The sequence below is a fragment of the Sebastes umbrosus genome, chromosome 24 (genome assembly GCF_015220745.1).
Source record: "Sebastes umbrosus isolate fSebUmb1 chromosome 24, fSebUmb1.pri, whole genome shotgun sequence".
Lineage (NCBI taxonomy): Eukaryota > Metazoa > Chordata > Actinopteri > Perciformes > Sebastidae > Sebastes > Sebastes umbrosus.
In genome coordinates this window covers 13,156,296-13,177,637 of record NC_051292.1, presented here as the reverse complement: position 1 = coordinate 13,177,637, position 21,342 = coordinate 13,156,296, and the positions used below count along the sequence as shown (strand labels likewise).

The following is a 21,342-nucleotide window of genomic DNA, read 5'->3' as shown; positions in this document are numbered from 1 at the left end:
TTCTCTCTGGCTGCCCAGTGGTACAACATTATAATATATATATATGTGTGGGAATTTGATTTTGAAGGTAAAAGCACCGGCAGATACCCAGCTTGCCTGGGTCTGCACATCTGGCAGTGTTTGCAGATGGGGAGATGGTGTCACTAGTGACTCCTGCTGGTTGGTTAGGGTATCTGGTTTGTGGGGGGAAATCTTCACAAAATCATTTCACCTCCCGGTGCGTCTCTTCACTGGGGGGATGGGGTGGGCTTTGGTGACACTCCTAAGAAGGTTTAATCACATTCAACACAGGCATTGTCGCCAAAAAAACATCATGTGGCTTCCTACGACATAACATAAATATAATCTTTATTCTGTTTACACATCTTTAGAGGGTTAGTTCCATAAAATGTAACAGCCTCTTGTATGAGAAACACTTCCAGAAGGAGGCCAGGCCACAACTGTAATATCAGGACCAACAACAGTAACCAACAGATAAATGTTTCATCCAACAGCCCAACAACAAATCCATCGCAGAGAAACTTGTGTCTAAAGTATTGGTCAGCTAATATACAGTTTATCAGGCTGAAATGCTACTATATCATACGTTCATACTTACATACATACTTACATACACGCCTTCCACTTTCAATATGATGGAGACTCTCTCTCCCCATCCTAAAAACCTGACAAAAACCTTAACGTCTTTAAAAGATACTGTGATTCTGTGAGTATAAATTGTTCAGTTAGCGTCCATAAAAAGATACTCAGCGGTGTATGAAGCTCTTCATGGTTCCTCGCCGTTCCTGTGCCGACAGTGTTTGTTCATTTATATTTATTTAAACCGTATAAATAAGTCACCAGAGTGGAAATGATGGACCGCTTATTTATTTGGGACTGTTTCTCTCAGTGTCCCTCGAACTGAGGAGAGAACATAGTCCGACAGTTGAGCTGCGTAGAAAGCGTCAGTCCCACTGTCGTGTGGATGTCTATGTAGAGAACAGGGGGCCAGTAGAAGCAGCGGTGAAGACAGGGCCAGTGTAGAGTCCTGGTCCATCAACAGGAACCTGGAAGGGACAAAAATGAAGCACATTTGAATAGAAACAGGCATAGAACTAATGTGATATTTAATATTAAATCTGATATTTCGTGATTGGTCAGCTGGCCCACTATTGTGATTGGGCGACCAAATGTAACTTTTCGCTTCAGCTCTGCTCTAACTAGCTTATTTTGTGTTACTTGGTGACATCACCACGTTACAGAAGAAAAGGCGGGACTGACCGGCTGAGCGCAGACGCACACAGCTGTAAACAGAAGGGCTACTTGTTAAGCAGAATGATGTAATCGGACCTTCCCGGCGCAACTGCTGCCGGACCTCGCGGTAGGATATTTAATCTAGGTCGTGTCGGGAGTAAAAAAAAAAACACCACCGCCGTTGCGTCTTTGTGCGTGGAGCATCTCGTTGCGCGCCCGCTTTCGCTTCTCCCTGTGAATTATAGTTTTATTGTTTTCCCCATGGAGCCCTCGTGGGCCCCGGTAAAGCCCGTATATTAAAGACGGCGGTGCCGGGAGAGTGTGTATTGTGCAGGGGACCGACGTGTAGTCTGTCGTGTGTCGCGGCCAAGTCACAACAACGATTTATGACTCTCAATTGTTTAATCTGACATAGTGACCATCGTAACCGTCAAAATATTGTGTAGTCTGATCCTGGCATTAAGGAAAGGGGAAAAGCACAGAAGCATAATAGGTCCTCTTTAAGTATTTAATATGTGTATGCAGTACTTTCTGTATGCGCTGGATATTACAATGCAGTATTACCTCTCCCAGAGCCTGGAGTGCGACTGTAGCTGCCATGGCCTTGGCGTGTTTCTTATTGGGACTAGCTGTCTGGGGTTGGTAGTCCACGCCGTTCACCGTGACCTGGAGACAACACAACACATAGACGATTTCAAAAAGTTATATTTCGTCCTGATATGACATGGTAATATCGGTCTGTCAGTTGGTCGGTCCACCAAGGTCCAACGTGTAACCGTCTAGCGAAGAATCAAAACACGACCCACCTTGAAGAGGAAATTCTTGCGGTGGTCGGGACCGCTGTGATGAACCATGACGAAGTCCGGCTGCATTATCCGCCGCTTGTTACACAACTCGATGAGAGCGGACACCGGGTGCTTCCCTGTGCACAGACACAAGGAATGGTTTCATCAGAGATGGTTTCATCAAACAAACCACCGTGTTTAATTTGATTTTTGATGCATCGTAATACATTTTGTATTAAAAAATTCTCCTTTTCTGAATCCAACTTGTCAGGAACTGACTGTGTTTGCTGTGAATGTTTTACCCATTAGATCCTTGGTTACCACCAGTCCACCTGTCTGCTTCTGTGGCTTCTCTCCTTCAGCAACTAGTCCTGAAACACAGAAAAACTCATCATCGTATTTATCACCTCAGCAGTGAGGAGTTTGGAATACTTTATTGGGCAGAAACCTGCATTCTGACAGTAAATTCATTGCCTTCTGATTGGCTGGTGAGATGTTAAAGTGTTTTAATGAGGCCAAATCTCTTTACAAAGGCAGCGACCACCACCAAAAAAACTATTTAAGCTGATGAAACGATTGCATTTCAAAGGATGAGAGGCTCGTCAGGAGATCATTTCCATTGTCAACACTCAGAATGCTTTCCTCTGCTCTACCTTTCCCTTTTCCCAGCAGGCACTGGGGCAGGTCTGGATGAGCTATGCCAGTCAGTATTCCTGTGTCCTTTCCCTCACATGAGACCAGTTTGCCTTCTCCATCCTCTCCTTGTAAAGCCATACACGGCTCACGATCAAACTCTGTATCACTAGGCTGTCGCTCCAGCGTTCTGTGGCCCTTCGCACCTTTGCGGTCGACCTTGAAGTCAATAATGATCGGCTCCACGGTCCCCTCGCGGTTCCTCCCGAGGCCCTCTCCCGTCCTCCAGCCCATCTTTCTCATCAGGAACTCCCCGACGCCCCCCGACACCGGAGCAGCCCTGAGGAACTGGTCCTGAACCGAGACACAAACAGACACAGTGGGACAGAAGGGACGAGAACATAGTGAGTGAGGGGGAATAAGGACGACTTGTGCATTGGTGGAGGAACAGAAAGATAATACAGTTGGTGTTGGTACCTACCTCCTCCTCTGCATCCCCCCTCACCCCGGCAACAGAGAGGGAGCACACGACGAGGACCTTGACTCTAATACGTAGAGAAACTCCCACCTGTGTATGTTGTATTTGTGTGCTTCTTACCTTCTTCAGCCATGCTTGTGGTCCGCTGGTGGAAAGCTCCTCCGAGCTGAGGACCTGGGCTCCAGTGGAACCGGTGAAAAGGCCAGGAACAGTGTTGGATTGGGCCCACGCATCCACCTATTGAAACAGGATGCTTCCATTAAATAACCTCAGTACTACTGGTTTGCTCGTACGACACTGTGAAAAATAAATGGTTTATTGATTAATTGAAGACGTGAAATGAAGGATCTGGTTTGCTTTCCATCATGCAGATAAAGACGTTTTAATGGTGACGCTTTTAAAACAGTAGTGCACTTTTATAGTTTCATTAATAAATGAAAAGTCTTTTGTTTATTCCACCTTGAGACATCCTGATCGGGACATCAGATTTTATTCGCTGTCTACCAAAGCCTTACTGAAAAATGATTTGACACTTGAAACATAGTGTGAATATGATTGGTTTATGTGAAATATAAACCAATAAGGTAACACAGTTTATAGTCTAAGTATATAGTATATACTGTAAGTCTAATGCAGTGAGGGCCAAAGTGCAAATGTACTACGGAGTATTAGGGCCACATTGAGGGGAAAAAACATCTGCGATTTCCAGAATAAAGTCATAACTTTACGAGAATATTTATTTTTTTATATTAAGAGAATAAAGTCATAACTTTAAGAGAAAAAAGTCATAATATAACGAGAATAAAGTCATAACTTTACGAGAAAAAAAGTCATTATATAACTAGAATAAGTTCGCAAATTTTCGAGACAAAAAGTCGTAATATAACGAGAATAAATTCATAATATTACGAGAAAAAAAGTAATAATATTACGAGAATAAAGTCATAACTTTATGAAAAAAAAGTCATAATATTACGAGAATAAAGTCATGACTTTACAAGAAAAAAAGTTGTAATATTACGAGAATAAAGTCATAACTTTAAGAAAAAAAATAGTTGTAATATTACGAGAATAAAGTCATAACTTTACGAGAAAAAAAGTAATAATATTATGAGAATAAAGTCATAACTTTACGAGAAAAAAAGTAATAATATTATGAGAATAAAGTCATAACTTTACGAGAAAAAAAGTAATAATATTATGAGAATAAAGTCATAACTTTACGAGAAAAAAAGTAATAATATTATGAGAATAAAGTCATAACTTTATGAAAAAAAAGTCATAATATTACAGGAATAAAGTCATAACTTTACAAGAAAAAAAGTCATAATATTACGAGAATAAAGTCATAACTTTACGAAAAAAAAAATCATAATATTACGAGAATAAAGTCATAACTTTATGAGAAAAAAAGTCATAATATTACGAGAATAAAGTCATAACTTTATGAAAAAAAAGTCATAATATTACGAGAATAAAGTCATAACTTTATGAAAAAAAAATCATAATATTACGAGAATAAAGTCATAACTTTACGAGAAAATAAGTCATAATATTACAAGAAAAAAAAAGAAAATAACACGCAAAATTACTACTTTGTAATATTATGACTTTATTCTTGAAATCTCATATATATATTTTTTTCCTCAATGTGGCCATAATACTCTGTCGTACTGTCATACCATAGACCTACAACAATGATAAATAAATAAAAATGAGAATGATATATATTTTTGGTGTTAAGTGAAATGTCTCGACAACTATTGGATTGCCATGAAATTTGATTCAGACGTTTAACTTCCCCGTCCAATAATTTAGTTAAAGGTGGTCAATTGTAACTGAGTACATTTACTCAAATACTTTACTTAAATATATCAAAATGTACCAATTTCTACTCCACTACATTTCAGAGGAAATATTGTGTATTTTACTCCACTACTGTACTTACTTTACAAATTAAGATTCTACCTAAGATAAGCTTTTAAAACACAATGCAACGCATTTCACATTAAAATAGCCAATAGTATACAATAGTTAGAATTTGCTCCACCTCGACCAGCTACATCATTATAATGCTGTTTACATGTAAAATACATCACTAATAATAATCTAATATAAGTTTAACACTCACGTAGGACATTTTTCTGCTTCTAGTGCTTTTATTTTGATACTTTACGTACATTTGGCAGATAATACTGACATACTTGAATAACATTTTACTGTATGACTTCTACTGTTGTAGACTCTTAGTCGTGTTATTTAATTCATGATCTTAATATTATTGAATTTTCTGAGTGTGTGTGTGCTAATAATAATAATCCTTAAAACATCTGTATTATACCTGCTCTTGTGCCCGGCTGAGCATGCAGATGGCACTGACGTCATAGGGGTTCTCAGCCAATCGCCTCTGAGCTTTGATCCTCTCAGTTACAGCCTGAGAGATATCTACTGGCTGCAGAGAGAGAGAGAGAGAGAGAGGGACAAACAGTAGAGGAGAGAAAGAGGGAGAGACCTTCTTCAGTCAGTCAGTCATGTATGTGTCTTTCAGTCGGGAACAGTAAACAGTAAAGTTACACATACATAATAAAGACCCTTTCGCCTACACAGTGCATCAGCATTATCTATCCGTTCCAGATTTTCTGTGTGCTTACCAGTGGATATTACAACTTGCATACATACATAATAATACATAGTATATATACAGTGTACTTCCACTTCTCACCTGCTGTAGTGGGTCAGGAAAAACGCTGTCATTATCTGGAGTTAACGCGGGCTGCTCCACAACCTCTGGTAACCCCGGCGCTGTCGCCGTTTCGCCTGATGATGAGGAGGAGGCTGTCGCTGCGGGAGCGGTGGTCAGGGCCTTTCTGGAGGCAGCTGCTTTTTCTGCTGCTTTGTCAACCGGAACCCATTCTCCGTAGGCGCCCAGTGCCTCGCCCTCCTGGACGGCACAACACATTACGTTACTCACAAAGCATTAAATTGCTGTGCGACAATATTTTTCAAATAATATAATTTGTAATATTTGTAACAGTTGCACAGATGCAACTTTGTGAACACTTTTGAACCTTTAAAATGACTGCGTGATTTAATATGAACTCAAACGTAATTATTAAATACTTTGTGTTTAAATAAATACTTAAAATAGTAATTAAATAATATAATATAATACACATATACATATTACCTTTATGTTAAGGCAAAGGCTATATGGCAACCCCAGGCATTTGCTTATTTGCATTTAACATAAGGCATTTAATAGGAGTGTGTGTATTCAATTAAATAAGGATTAATTAATTAAAACAAAAAATTAATTTGTTCTTATTTATACTTATTTTGCAATAATGTGTATATTTTCTTTTCTGTATTTTTTCTATTTCAAAGGTTTTCCAATGGCTAATAATTCCAAAATGAACTGAACTTTCAACTCAAACTACAAAATAAAGGCGGGAAAAAGGAAAAGCTGTTTGTCCTTGAGTGGATTCCAGTTAAAAAATCATCGAGTGGATGTTTCAATCTCTTTCACGTTTGGATACTGCACATATTTAAACAATAACTTGACAATAAGTGAGTTAATTGTAGACGGCATTGTTGCAGGTTTTCTGTAGTTTCAACAGTCGATTTTTAAAACTAGACCTTTAAACACAGTTATAAGATCAGAAATCTAATGTGCATCTATTCAGACCTTCTTTCGATGTTGGGATCCTGAAGACACAGGAAACTCCTTGGCCATGCCCGCGTCACTACGCACTGTTGGACGAACTGTGGTGTTCTGGAGGGGGAAAGTAAGATAGTGCTCATTATTTTCGTTTTCATCCAATGAGTTGCACGAGTACTGAACTTACATTTAATTAATAAGTCATTCATTCATTCATTCGCTTAACACTGAAGCAGAATGTTTCTTTTGGTAGGTATCTAATGTATGACTACGGCTGTCTCAATCATGACATTTATTGACGATTGATTGTCATACAAATAATTGCCCCAGTCAAATCTGCTATTGTCTGTCTGTTGTCAGTCAAATCTGTTGTTATGCTGTTGCTATGGCATCAATCAGTTAGTCGGTCGGTCGGTCAATTAGATAACTATTTCAACTACTTATCCATAACGTTTTTGGGGATTTTTTGTACCAGATCTTGAATTGTTTCTGACCATCTTTAATTATTCTAATGACATTTTTGCTGTTTACCTTTTCTCTTATTTCCTTCCATACTTGGGTGTGGTGTTGCATCCTCTATTTTTACTCTCTTGTGAAGTGTCTTAGGGACAGGTTATCTGAGTCAGTCTTACATTAGCCATTCATAGGGAAGCTTTATGCGACAGGTAAATTCAAACTGTCTATAGCAAGTCTGACTTAAAGTTATATATATATATATATTAAGACAAATACTACATCTATTTTTACGCAACTGGCCCCAGGCGATGCATAACTACCACATCTCAAGCAATAATGGGGCAGAAACACCTGCAGGCAGAGGGCTGCAGCGTCTCTGTAGATATAGACACCACCACACACTTGTATTGGGTTATAAGTGATGATTCAGAGGGATTATTTTGAGTCTATTCATTGTTTTTTTAGGAAAATGTTGCCTATTATAGAAGATGGGATTGAAGTTGAAATAGAAAAAGGGGAACAATAGGGGTAGTAATGAGGTAATCTGTTCACAATAACCATTATTTGTTTATAGTGCTACCCTATAAACGTCACTTTATTCCTGGCAGGGTTTACCACACATTCACAAGGGAGGGAACTGTCATTCATAGTAATATGTAAACTCATATAAGACATGTAGACTGTGTGTGTGGACGTTACGTTGATGCTGAAGCTGATGGCTTTTTGCTCCCGAAGAGCCGATCCTCCAAAAGGTTTGCCTTCGTCCTCTTCGTCAGAAACATGAGGCATTGCCACCGGCAGCTCTCCTTTGCTGTCCACAATCATCTTGCATTTCTACAAACACAAGCCAAATGATGTAAGCACAGGTTTAATTAACTTGGTTGTGATTGGCCAGTGTACTTGCCCCTGGCTAACTATTTTTCTAGACTATACCTGTACCTTTATCTGTTAGTTACAGATGAGATATTAGAAAATGATTTTCACATTCATTACCATTACAGAGTGAATAGTACATTTGATTTCTTTCCGTGCGCAGTGAAACTCTCCGCTCTGCTCTGTACCCTTACGTCAGTAAACTCCTTGATGCTGATGCTGTTGGCCTGCTTCGCTACTTTCCTCTTCACTTCCTCCAAAGCGATGTTGGGTTGGGCGGAGGCAGGAGGCGGCTTGTTGGTGATGGAGGGCAGCGGGAGCAGTGAAGACAAGCCCATGTTAGACAATGCCGCCGTCATGGTGGCTATAAGGAAGATAAGAGACGCAGAGAAAGAGAACAAGACAAGGAGCCAGTGAAAAACTACTACAGCAGCTAATTCAAGTTAGTTTCAACTGTGTCTCAGAAGCCGCAACTTATAATAGGACTATACAATTTCCCCAAATTCTTAACACATAGGCTAAGATGACATGATGACACATACAAATGACACACATCTGTAAAACCCAAGGCAAAAAAACCCCTGCTTAGGGCGCATGTAAATAAGAATGGAACTGGAAAACAGCTTTTAATTGAATTATATTTTAAATAACAAACAAAAAAAACTTAATAAAAACACACTATCTGTGATTCAATTAATGAATACAATATACATAAACTCAATTTCTGTATATTCTATTCTAAATTGACAAGATTTTCCAGCCAATTCAACAGGGCTAAATTAATTAGTAGGCCTAACACCTCTCAATATAGGAGAATACAATTAAAGCTAGGGTTGGTAATGTTGAGGAACTAGCAAGAGTACTGTAGATTATAAGAATTGTTCAACCGATAAGCCCAGCCCAGTGTTGCCATCTTTTCCAATGAAAGTAGCTCCAAAAGTTGCTAAATCTAGAGAGAAAGTTGCAAAGTCATCAACGCTGACAAAGCCACTCCCCCCCTAAAATGATCATTATGAATGTAAAACAATGAACATGGCCATCATTAGTACTTACAGCTGTCAGGCTAGCAGCTTGTGGAGGACTCTGGTGACGCGCACTGAGTGCAGGCAGGTAGGTAGGTAGACAGGCAGTTATTGCAGTCCTGCGACAGCCACAGATACCGGGTTTTTTATTCTTTCTTTTTTGTCAAAGCATTTGATTTAGTGATTGCTGTCAGGATGTAATGAGAATTTCATCAAATATAACAAAAGAAAAATTCTGAATAAGACCTCCAACCCTAGCTTTAAACAGCAACACAAACTACAGCCTCCAAAATGAATAAACACCTCTCTAAGATAAATAATGTTTTGAAAAGAAAACATGCACAAAGGAGACAAGTTATTACCAGCCGTCATACTGGCCATAGCAGCGTTCATGGCCATACTTGGCAGAGTCAGGGGAAGCACCGTGGTCCTCAGGCTGGCAGGGATGGGCATACCTGCTTTGGCACACATGGCAGCAGCATTGGCCTTGGCAATTTCCAACAACTGGTCCTTATCTGAGGAAAACACGAAGAACAAACATAAATACAATAAAAGGCATCCATTCATTTAATGGATGTGCTGAGGCAGTTTCTTCACACTGATGTTTCCAAACACATTTAAATATCTATTCACAAACCGAATTCATTATTTTAGACTATATACCTGTTATTGTCTTTGGGAAAAAAAATAGGATGCACCGATACTGATACCGGGCCAATATTGACTCAAATAGGTATCGTTGACAATAGGGCCGATATTTTTTTATTTCAATTATGATCAATTCAGTCAATTATGTTTGTATACTAAAACTGGAAATTTTAATTCCTGTTTTGTTTTGACCAATTTTGTTGCTGCATTAAAAAAAAAGGTTTACATTTGAATTGCAATTCCTGTTAAATTTGGTAAATTTTGTACGAAGTTGCTGTCGCACGATTTTTTTTTTTTTTTTTTTTTTTTTTTTTAAAGTTATTTTTTTGGGGGCATTTTCCATTTTTATGACAGGACAGTGGATAGAGTCTTGAAAGGGGGGAGAGAGAGAGAGTGGATGCGGAAAGGGCCACAGGCCGGATTCGAACCCGGGCCGCCGCGGTCAGGACCAAGCCTTAATACATGGACGCCCGCTCTACCAACTGAGCTAACCCAGGCGCCCACGAATTGTTTTTTTAAAGGTCCCATATTGTAAAAAGTGAGATTTTCATGTCTTTTATATTATATAGCAGGTTTATGTGCTATATAAATACTGTTAAACTATCAAAACGCTCAATATACGGAGAAATACACACAGCCCGTATTCAGAAATTGTGCGTTTGAAACAAGCCGTTATGGTTTTCTGTCCATTTGTGATGTCACAAATATACAATATTTAGACCATTACGCGGTTTTAAACGTAAACATTCTAAATGTGTCGCAGTTTGTTTCCTGGTTGCAGTGTATGTAAATAACATCAGCTGACAGGAAGTAAACATGTACCCAAACTGTTGCCTAGCAACGCAGTTCCGTTGGAGTGCACTAAAACGGAGCGTTTTTTAGACAGAGGGTTAATACAGGTTTATTTAGGCAGACAGTATGAGGAAAATAAAGTGTTTTTTGAACATTACAGCATGTAAACATGTTCTAGTAGAAACACAAAATACAAGTATGAACCTTAAATTGAGCACGATATGGGACCTTTAATACAAATCAGTAAATTTATATCCATTTATTTGTTACATTTTGTTTTACAAAGTTAGTAAAGCAATGTTTAAATCGAGCCTGATGTTTCTTTACAGTCACTTACTAGTCTCTTCCACACAGTGAGGCGTACAGCTTATTAATTAAAGGTCCCATATCGTGCTCATTTTCAGGTTTATACTTGTATTTTGTGTTTCTACTAGAACATGTTTACATGCTGTAATGTTAAAAAAAAACACCTTGATTTTCCTCATACTGTCTGCCTGAATAAACCTGTATTCAGCCTCTGTCTGAAACGCTCCGGTAACTCCAAAAACTACATAAAAAAGCAGATGTAAGTCAGATTTCACTTTCACAGATAATGTACCTGTAGATATTAAGGATTATCATTTTCACATGATACCACCCTCCTCACCAAGCCTGAGGGGCTTAAATGGAACAAATTGGTGCTGCTATGAATCGGTAGAGCTGTGATATCGAGAGGAAAACAAAGTACCTCCATCGGCACAACGTACTACACCCAGCCAGAAATATATAGGTCAACACCAGGCAAGCGATGCTATATTAAAGTTAATGTTACGCAGCACCTGAGAAACATGTAGCTTCTCTTCTGTTTAGCCTTGGGCAGTCTGTTAAAAATGAATCCTTTTTGTGCAGTTGTTTGCCACAGCAGCTCTTTACCATTGTGTTTTCACTGTTTGTGCCAATCGGGGAAGTGACCGTGGCGCACAGTGACTTCATGACACCGGTGCCGTCTTTATCAATAATAATACAAAAACAGTGCTACAGTTGGTGTGTGACATTCAAATGAGTGATTTCATATGAACTGACCCAGTTCACTGATGCGTTGAGGGCTGTTGCTCGTACTGCAGAGTTTCCGAGCGGGGGATCTGTTTTTGCGGAGGATGAGCACGGGGGAGTGACTCGGCTCTCGTTTCCAGCGGTCCCTCTGGCTGTACGTAGCCCTCCTCCGACCACGTGACGCCGACCGCGAGCGTGACCTCCGCGACCGCCGGCCCCCTGACCTGCACAGAGAACAACATCCAGTTCAATTCATCTGCAATGAAGCAAACGGCTAAAACAAGTCTCCTCGACTGGAAAGAGAAATAGTCCTCTGATCGGCAGCTCTGCACCGACCTTCCAAGCAATTATTGTTGGTTAATTTGTCTATAACACCTGGATAGAGGAAAGAAGCCAGTCACTCTACCTCGACCGTGATCTCTTCTTCTTTGAGGGACTCCTGGATCTGGACCCCCTCCTGTGGCTCCTACATGGTGACTTGGATCTTTTCTGCTTCTTCGATGACTTTGATTCTTTTTTCCTCTGGGGGGACTTGGATGGTTTCCTCTTCTTCTTCGCTGGTGATTTGACATTGGTGTCAGACGCCCCGGGGTGTTTCGATGCTTTGAGCTGAGGGAAGCTGGGCTCAGTGGTCTGGTCAGGTTCAGTAGAAATGGACTGGGGTGCAGCAGAACCTGCAGCTTTGGTATTAGACCACAAAACACATTACTTGGACACATCTTGAAGAACTCAACAAAGCTATTACAACAGGTTTGTGTGTAAGGGTTGGCATAACCGTACAAAGGTAGGTATTAAATCATTATTTTACTTCCACAAGAACAATAACTATATAGCAACTTTCTTAATCTTCCCGTCCTGAAACTCACTAACTTTTGACCTTCATCTTCACGGTGTTGCTCTGAAGCAACAAAACACTTTTGAGTTGTCATAGAGTAGCCATAAGGATTGAGACATATGTATGGTCTAAGCCGGGGTCGACAAACTTTACCATCAAAAGAGCCATTTTAGGCAAAAAAACAAAACAAAACATTTGCAGTGAGGTAGGGGCCACACTGAGGGAAAAAAAATCGGAGATTTCGAGAATAAAGTCATAACTTTACGAGAAAAAAAGTCGTAATATTACGAAAATAGTCATAACTGTACGAGAAAAAAGTCGTAATATTACCAGAATAAAGTCATAACTTTACAAGAAAAAAAGTTGTAATAGTACCAGAATAAAGTCATAACTTTACGAGAAAAAAAGTCGTAATATTACGAAAATAAAGTCATAACTTTACGAGAAAAAAAGTCGTAATATTACGAAAATAAAGTCACAACTTTACGAGAAAACAAGTCCTAATATTACCAGAATAAAGACATAACTTTATGAGAAAGAAAGTCGTAATATTACGAGAATAAAGTCATAACTTTACGAGAAAAAAAGTCGTAATATTACGAAAATAGTCATAACTTTACGAGAAAAAAAGTCGTCATATATCGAGAATAAAGTCATAACTTTACGAGAAAAAAAGTCGTCATATTACCAGAATAAAGTCACAACTTTACGAGAAAAAAAATCGTAATATATCGAGAATAAAGTCATAACTTTACGAGAAAAAAAGTCGTCATATTACCAGAATAAAGTCATAACTTAACGAGAAAAAAAGTCGTAAAAAAGCGCAAATATTCAACAAAAATAAACAATTTTTTTGTGTTTGTCTGATTTTTGATTTGCATTTTAATAATTGTGCTCTCTTTGTAGAGCTTAAAACACACATGCAAAATTATTCAACCAGGAAACCAAAGAAAATAAATCTGCGCTACTTTGCAAGCTTGGATTCCTGTTTTATCTGTCTACGGGTCTCTCACATAGACTTGATGCTGTTTACATGTAATTTAATCAAGGTGAACACAAGTGACAGCCAAGCTCAATAGCTATGTGCTGTCACTTTTTTTTAGTTATATACTGAGGCAATAAAAAATAGCATTTTGAGGGACATTTACAACTTAAATGTCTGCTATATTCATCCCTTTTTTCAAGAAATATAATATTTTTTTATCAATAATATGTGGCATAACAAACTACTATACGAATATCTATAGACTTTAGTTTTTAAACACCATCCGTCTGATAGTCATAAGACTGTATTCAGGCTAATAAACTAGTTTGAAGTCAACACAAGTACAAGTACAACAAACAGTTCCTACCTAGTTTTTGTGTTGCGTCATCGGCTTTCTCTTCTTTGTTCTCCGGTGGCTTTTCGCTCTGGTCAGAGCTCTGCAGCTCTGTGCCCGACTCTGTCAGCTCCTCTGCTTTGGTGTTACTGCGGGGAGGGCTGGAGGCCAGCTGAGGTGGCTGGAGGCCTGATGGAGGACCTTGGCTGGACTGTATTGATTCATCTAGAGCTCCCCTCTTCTCTGAAGACCTACCAGCAGAAACGTCATCCAGATCACGGCAGGATAAAACGACATCACAATGAGAAAAGACAGGAATGTGATGAAGGCCTCTCCGTTTAGGTACCATGAAAGCAGCATACTCTTGCTTTACTCGCAGTATTTACAGGGGTAGCATTATTATCTACATTACATTTTAGTTTGTTTGGCAAATTGAAATCATCAATCAACGCTTTAACATCTTAAAATGAATAAATGACAGAAAAGTCACACAGGCCAAAACTCTTGTTGTGTTGATGTTACGCATTTCTCTCAACAATCAACCCATCAACTGATGGTTCCTCCTTCATACCTGGACCGGGTCCTGTGCCGCTGAGAACCGGATAGGGAGCAGCTCCTAGATCTTTGGCGGCGGCGCCGAGACCGAGAGTTCCTCCTCGCCGAACAGGAATGTGAACGAGAATAGGAATGTGACCGCGAACGTGAACGAGAACTCCTCCTGCCGTGTCGCTCCTCCTCTCCTCTTCCTTTGTTGGAGCTGTCCTGTTAGGAAGCAACGAAGAAAGAGAAGCCTGGTTTTATCACCAGTCATACCTCCTTTAAGGAATTAACTGCGTAGGTTGTGTGCATAACTTTAGCGAGTGTGTGGTCGAGAGAGAGAGAGCGTGTGAGTGACGGGGAGTATGAGGTCACCGGTAGCGTTATAGCTGTTAATATAGCAGTTCAGTGTGTGTACAGTTTAAGCTATTTGTCGGTGTATAAATGCTACAACTCCTCAAGACCCAAGCCAAGTTACCGTGTAGCCCGTTCTCTTGCTTCCTGTTGCACCAGCAGTGCTTATGTCGGGTCTAAGTTGGTTGTAACTTGGCGTTCTAAGCCCGACCCAATAGTTACGCCGGTCGCACCATCAATGTTTAAGTCTTCTTCTCGCTAAGACTCCACAATAACGTTCCCCCAAATAATAAGTGATTAGCTACACATTAGTGAGAGATGTAAACAAATGTATCCGAGCAACATGATGCATGTTGCTAGGCAATAGGCACAGTCGGGTGGGCATTTAGACTACATTTCGTTTGGTGCAACCGACATGAGGTCCATTCTAAAGACTGGTCTTAACAAAGACCGACCAGGCTTAGTAAATACCAGTTGGAGCAACCCGTTCATGTAGTTTACAAGAATAGCTTACAGGATCATTAAAACATGGAAATAGACATAGAGTATATGGAATGAGACAAAGTCATCCCAGTATTGAATTAATGGACATGTTTACAGTGGAATGTAGACACACACTGTCAGGAAACAGGAGGAGGAGGATGCGGTCCCAGTGGTTGGATGTTGGCTGGGAACTGGCTGGATGGGGAAATTCTAGGTGGCTGCATCTGTCCGTAAACTAGGGGTCAACTATGCACTGTCAACGTTATCTAGACAGCATGTGTTGACACGTTTTTTTTTTCAGTTTGTATTTACCTGCTTTGGGATGATATCAGGCAGCTCCTCTCGTCGCCTCGGCGATGAGCTCTGACCGCATTTACTATCCCTCTGCTTCGACACGAACTCTGAGTCGGAATCGGACGAGTTCTCTTCATTTTTCCTCCTCCTCTTCTTCTTCTTCCTCTTCGCTGTCGAATGCCGCTTGTGGCATCTGGACTTGCTCTCGTTTTCCTCACCTGGACAGACAGTTCAGCAGCTCTGTGCCAGTACAGCATGTTTTGTACAACAGAAATTACTGTAAATCTAGAGATGAAGAATAGACAATTGACCCGTCCTAAGTCCCGCCCCCTTAGTTACTGTTGCTAGGTTGGACAAGCTTGGCTACGGAGCAGAGATAATGACGAAATCGCGCAGGTTCACCAGAAAGTCCTTCAGCTCAGAACTCCAGCGGGGACTCCGGCAGCGCCCTGCAGTTGGAGCTCCGGCGGGAGGTGGAGAGGTCAGCACCCGGAAGCAGCGGCTACTCCAGTCCCCGCTGGGAGCAGACACCGACACCACGCTGCTGGAGGCCCAGGCCGTATTGCTGGGACCGCTGGAGGAAAGGGAGGTACGGGAGAACCAGGACTAAGCGCGGCAGACTGTCAGACCCTGCTGCAGTAAAATGAGAGGTTTTCTAAAGGGACTCTGGTGCTCGGATTCACTACCGCTTTTCTCCACAGGGACCGCCTAAAAAGGGCTGCACAATTAATCAAAATGTTATCGAAATCATATTGTAATTAAATATTGTGGTGCTGCAGAGATGTCCTGGCCGACGCATCATATCCTACAGACTTAAGAAAACATCTGTTTGGTGCAGATCGCTGCAAGAAGAAGCATATCTGAGTTGAACAGGAAAGGGGAAAGGTGACCGAGGTTCTGCCGGGTTCCAAGCTTGCTCAACTGTCATTGGAGCACAGAGCGAAAAGGGGTGGGACTTAGGAAGGGTCAATTATAGGACTTTTTCTTAAGGAGTATGGTGATGTAGCCAGGCAAATTAGTTTGATAAGGCACACATCAGCCACAGCAATATAACTGACTGAAAACATGCAGGCAATTAACTAACACTGAATCACATTCTTCATAATAAGGGCTTTTGATACTTGACTTTTAATGCAGTAGTATTCCATGGTGGTACTGGTACTTTTACAAATATTAACGAATTGAGTGTTTTTTTTCCACCACAGCTGATCAACACATGCAACGATGCAGTTCAAAATAACAAGAGACAGACTTACCTTGCTCCTTATCGGCCTCTGTGGGCGTTCCTCTTCTGGGAAGCAAAGAGAAAAACCTGAGTTAGGCACATTTTAAAAGCAGGTATCGATAGTAAAGTGGCAGGAAGTGACAGAAAGATTTCAAAATAAACCCAACCACTCACATCACGTTACAAGCCACACACTCACATGCTAATGACAACAAGCTACCATGCAAGGGGCTGGCCTGATCATCATGAGCAATTTAGGGTTCAGTGTCTTGCCCAAGGACACTTCAACATGTATACAGGTGGAGATAAGACTATTGTGTGAGTATTGACGCCCATTCACCTTGGCTGATGTTTGGTTCCTCCCTCTGCCCCGGACTCGGAGCTGCTCTCCTTCTCTCGGTTCCTCCTCTTCTTCTTGCTTTTGTGTTTTTTGTGCTTCTTGTGTTTCTTCTGTGAACCGCTGCCCCTCAAGTCTTCTTGTGTGTCTCTCTCTGAAGCGGCCTTCTCTGCTCCAACCATTTCTATGCCAGCACCCACTCCTTCAACAGCACTACGGGGACACACAGAGGCAGAAAAAAAAGAAGAGACACTACTATTCAGTTACAGTTATTATTCTAGCTACTCAATAATAATAATAATAATAATAAGTTGGACTTATATAGCGCCTTTCAGAAACCCAAGGACGCTTTACAAAGGGTGCACACAAAATCATACTAATAAATAACACAGAGTGTAGAGTGTTTTTTGAAAGTGTCCAGGGATGAAGCATTTCTTATTTCAGGAGGGAGAGAGTTCCAGAGGGCGGGGGAAAACTCAAACTAATGTTACGTAATCACCTGACCAACATACCGTACCCAATACGATCAAACAGAAACAACATCATCCAACTCTTTTCAGACTCAGACATTAAGAAATGGAGATCTAAATACATCACTTACCCTGTAAGCCCCCAAGACAAAAGAAGTCCATTTCAAAATAATGTCTAATATTTATCCATCCAATGAATTGCTAAGACTTAGATTTAATTATTGATCACAATAACTGCAACTTTTGTGAGACTGAGATTGAAACTACTGATCATCTGTTTTTTTTCCGCTGTATATATTCTGCGGCTTTTATACTATATTAGGTTTTATAATATATTACACAATTAAATTTTTTGACATACTATATTATTATTTTATGACATACTATACTATGAGTTTTTATGAAATACTATACGATGACTTTTTATGAAATACTATACGATGACTTTTTTTTAAATCCTATATTATTATTTAATGTCATATTATATAATTTTTTAATGACATACCATGTTATGAAATTTTTTGGACATACTATATTTTTTTATGACATGCTATAAGATGACATAAAAAAAATAATACATTTCACATAAGGCTTATGGGGAGACCGTAAGAGACCAAAAAAAAGTGTTTTCTGATTAAATAAGAAGATTGGAGACAATCAAGTAATCAATTCAGGTAAAAATACAGCTCCAACTTCAAAAACTCTTTATGACAATAAAAAAAAATAGTTCAGAAATGAATGGGGACTGTTGAGCTTTTTAAATACATTTAAGACTGTATGAAAGTGTGATTTAAGGAAACACTAAATCAACCATTTCTGTTCTTGAGGGTGACGTAGGGATCCAGAATCCAACATTATCACATAGCAACATAGTCGTAAATCCCAAGACAAAAGAAGTCCATTTCAAAATAATGTCTACTATTTATCCATCCAATGAATTGCTAAGACTGAGATTTAATGTTGATCAAATAAATGCAACTTTTGTGAGACTGAGATTGAAACTACTGATCATCTGTTTTTCCACTGAATATATTCTGCAGCTTTCTGGGAAGATTTGCAGGACTGGCTGTCAACCAAAATCCAACTACTTACTAATATTGTGTTTGGTATTAATATGAAGGACATTAAGAGTGACTTGATATTGTCTGATACTGCTGGCACACTGTTTTCATCCATGCATCCAAATGGAGGAAAATGAAACCCCTATTTTCCGTTTTCTAAAGGGACCTTGTGGACAATCATCTCAGTGCTTTAAGACTAATGAAAGGACAACATGCAAAGTGTCTCCTCAGAGCTTATGAAGAACTGAACATATATGATGATGACCCATAGAGCTACTATGGAACAGTGCAGTCTTATTATTATTTATTTATTTATGCATTTCTTTTTTTGTTCCTTTAATTATTTTCTACCCTCTTTTATTTTTGTTATTATATTATTTTTTTAATAATTTAAGTTATCTTTCCTATCCAATTGTGCCTTGTATGTTAGAAGTATTGCGTTTAGATTACAATAACTTAATGTTTGTAAATTAATTATCTTCAATAAAAAAAAAATAATAAAAATAAAAAAACTACTCAGACTGTCTGTATTCACCAGAATCCATTTCCACGATAACATTAAATACAAACAATACTTCTACTACGTTCAACCAGTCCTGTTAATAACATCAAGTACTTCTATCCCAACAACGTTTAAATGCAGAAACATAAAGCTATAACATTAGCTTGTGTGCAAGGCCTATTGAAGGAGGCTAGGTCACGGACGTCTTGTGGTGTGGGGTATTGCGCATGCGCAGTGTAACTAAAGCTACAGACCAGATTCTACTGCGCATGCGTAATAGCCCCGCAGCTATGACGCGTGTCCCAGCCTCCTTCAATAGGCCTTGCTTGTGTGGTAACCAGAGCTACCGGCCGTTAGCTGGTAAAACTAGCCTGTTAGCTTATATTCACCAGCTAGCTCATTATACTACAACTATCACTTGAAACGGAAAAGAAAACGCAACATTTACATACGCTTTGTCGTCATTCTGGTCTTCAATCTCTCGGATTTTATTCAATATAAAATCTTGGAAAATTTGCTCTATGTTGGCCGCCATGTTTTAAGTGTCCCTCTCATAAACAGGTCCGGGTAGGAACTGTTTCCTCCTCCGCCGCTGTGTTCCGTTTTCTTTATTTCACAAACTGGTCATACAGGTTCAATTACATGTGCAAAACTGTAAAAGGAACAACAAGACAAAATATCAGATGCCAGGGGATAAACAGCGTACAAGTACAAAGCCAGGGAAAATAAACATTTAGATAAATATATTAAAGGAGGTGCATAATAGTTAAATGTAATGTATTGTTTGGTTTCGTGTTCAAATACAAAAAAATAAAGGTTTAGATTTACTAAATTTGGATTTATGTATATGAAATTTAGCTAAGAGAATAATCAGATAAATAATATAATGTTCTTTGATTTTACTGTTACCTTTATGGAAAGCAAACAAAACATTCTCTAGACATAGAATAAAATCAGGGTCAATATTATCAATAATGAATCCACTCAAGTCCTTCCACAGCCTTTTTGCTATGGTCCCAGTGCCAGAATAAATTAATAAGAATTTCTGGGAGTAACATCACAGAATGAACAGTTTACATTGATGTCCTGTTTAAACTTAACAAAATAATGATTTGCTGGATAATATCTGTGACAACCAACTTTAAGGTGCATACCGCCACCTACTGTACAAGAGTGTGCAACATCTTTTTAGGATGAATTAGGATATGCTGCACATTCTCTTTATCACCACAATCCCCACACTTGTCACTGTTCCTTTTCCCCCATTAAAGCCAAAGTGCCATTAAGACCTGTGTGATCCAGTCTGAGTCTTGTTATGATGATTTCCTCCCTTATGTTCCTTTCTTTATATTTCTTTGTTATGACCGACTTTTGTATTCTGAAATATCCCCTTCCTTTCTGGTCCTCCTCCCATCTTTTCTGCCATATCTCCACTCTTTTTGGGCGGCCGTCTGTTTCCCCCTCGAGTTTATTGTAGCGCTGCCCTAAAGTCATTAAAGTGAAATAGCTAGGCCATGAGCCTGTCACAATGCAAGTATTCAAGTATACTTATTTAAAACTTAGAATAAGAGAGTATGCCTTACACATTGTGGCCACTGGAGGGCAGTAGTAAAGATTAGAAAGATCTAGGGAAGGGGTCAGCAACCTTTACTATCAAAAGAGCCATTTTAGGCAAAACCCCCCCCCCAAAAAAAATCTGTCTGGAGCCGCAAAACATGTGTACGGGTTGTACGGTAATTTTGTAAAAAGCCAAATTTGCTGATGACATTATTTTCAGTAAGGAAATGAGGGAGTCTGTGTTTGATGATCATACAGAGGGTTTTCCTGAGGTTGCTGTTGATGCAGATCCCTCTCTCCTCAGGCTTCTCTGTGCTAGCTGTGGGTTTTTCCAGATGACTGGATCTGGACCTCCAGCCTCTTCTCTTGTCTCTCTCTCTCCCTCTGTGGGTTTGTTCTTTTCTCCAAAAACCTGAAGTTGCTCAATGTGGAACCACTCTTCAATACTGTAATTTTACTATGTTGGTCCATACCAGGGGTCAGCAACCTTTACTAACAAAAGAGACATTTTAGGCAAAAAAAAAGAGAAGAAAATCTGTCTGGAGCCGCAAAACATTTGGGCCAAAGTGCAGATGTACTACGGAATATTAGGGCCACATTGAGGGAAAACAAATTGGAGATTTCCAGAATAAAGTCATAACTTTACGAGAAAAAAAAGTCTTAATATTAAGAGAATAAAGTCATAACTTTACGAGAAAAAAGTCATAATATTAAGAGAATAAAGTCATAACTTAACGAGAATAAAGTTGTAATATTAC

The 21,342-nt window shown here is 39.5% G+C and overlaps 3 protein-coding genes across 7 annotated transcripts in view; 2 read left to right on the top strand and 1 right to left on the bottom strand.

Annotated features, from left to right (window-relative positions):
- The window catches only part of LOC119483833, a 233,425-nt gene that overhangs the window by 163,250 nt on the left and 48,833 nt on the right, over positions 1-21,342 (top strand). The gene's annotated exons all lie outside the window — the stretch shown is intronic.
- Positions 1-21,342, top strand: part of LOC119483763 (NACHT, LRR and PYD domains-containing protein 12-like) — a 542,841-nt gene that overhangs the window by 484,038 nt on the left and 37,461 nt on the right. The gene's annotated exons all lie outside the window — the stretch shown is intronic.
- Positions 321-19,606, bottom strand: LOC119483775 (protein SON). 3 transcript variants are annotated; one of them, XM_037762243.1, is made up of 20 exons: positions 19,480-19,606; positions 16,998-17,207; positions 16,689-16,723; positions 15,451-15,650; positions 14,336-14,526; positions 13,798-14,015; positions 12,017-12,290; positions 11,641-11,834; positions 9,501-9,653; positions 8,311-8,480; positions 7,943-8,077; positions 6,815-6,901; positions 5,852-6,070; positions 5,471-5,581; positions 3,250-3,366; positions 2,858-3,005; positions 2,321-2,389; positions 2,040-2,155; positions 1,798-1,899; positions 321-1,046 (listed from the first exon to the last, which is right to left on the bottom strand). In XM_037762243.1, the coding sequence occupies exons 1-20, from the start codon at positions 19,560-19,562 to the stop codon at positions 969-971; spliced, it is 2,910 nt and encodes a 969-aa protein (XP_037618171.1). In that variant the 5' UTR covers positions 19,563-19,606; the 3' UTR covers positions 321-968. The 3 variants fall into 3 exon arrangements, 2 of the variants coding, with proteins under 2 accessions (XP_037618171.1, XP_037618173.1); XM_037762245.1 differs by having other exon boundaries at positions 19,476-19,593; XR_005205792.1 differs by lacking the exons at positions 321-1,046; positions 1,798-1,899; positions 2,858-3,005 and having other exon boundaries at positions 2,107-2,155.

Bases quoted from the DNA above. Each gene is read 5' to 3' on its own strand.
- LOC119483775 (XM_037762243.1), bottom strand. From the start codon at position 19,562: ATGGCGGCCAACATAGAGCAAATTTTCCAAGATTTTATATTGAATAAA. The intron at 11,835-12,016 runs GTAGAGTGACTG...TTCTCTGTGCAG, and splicing joins AAGAAGAGATCACGGTCGAG to GTCAGGGGGCCGGCGGTCGC. The intron at 9,654-11,640 runs GTCAGTTCATAT...TGTTTTCCTCAG, and splicing joins TCAACGCATCAGTGAACTGG to ATAAGGACCAGTTGTTGGAA.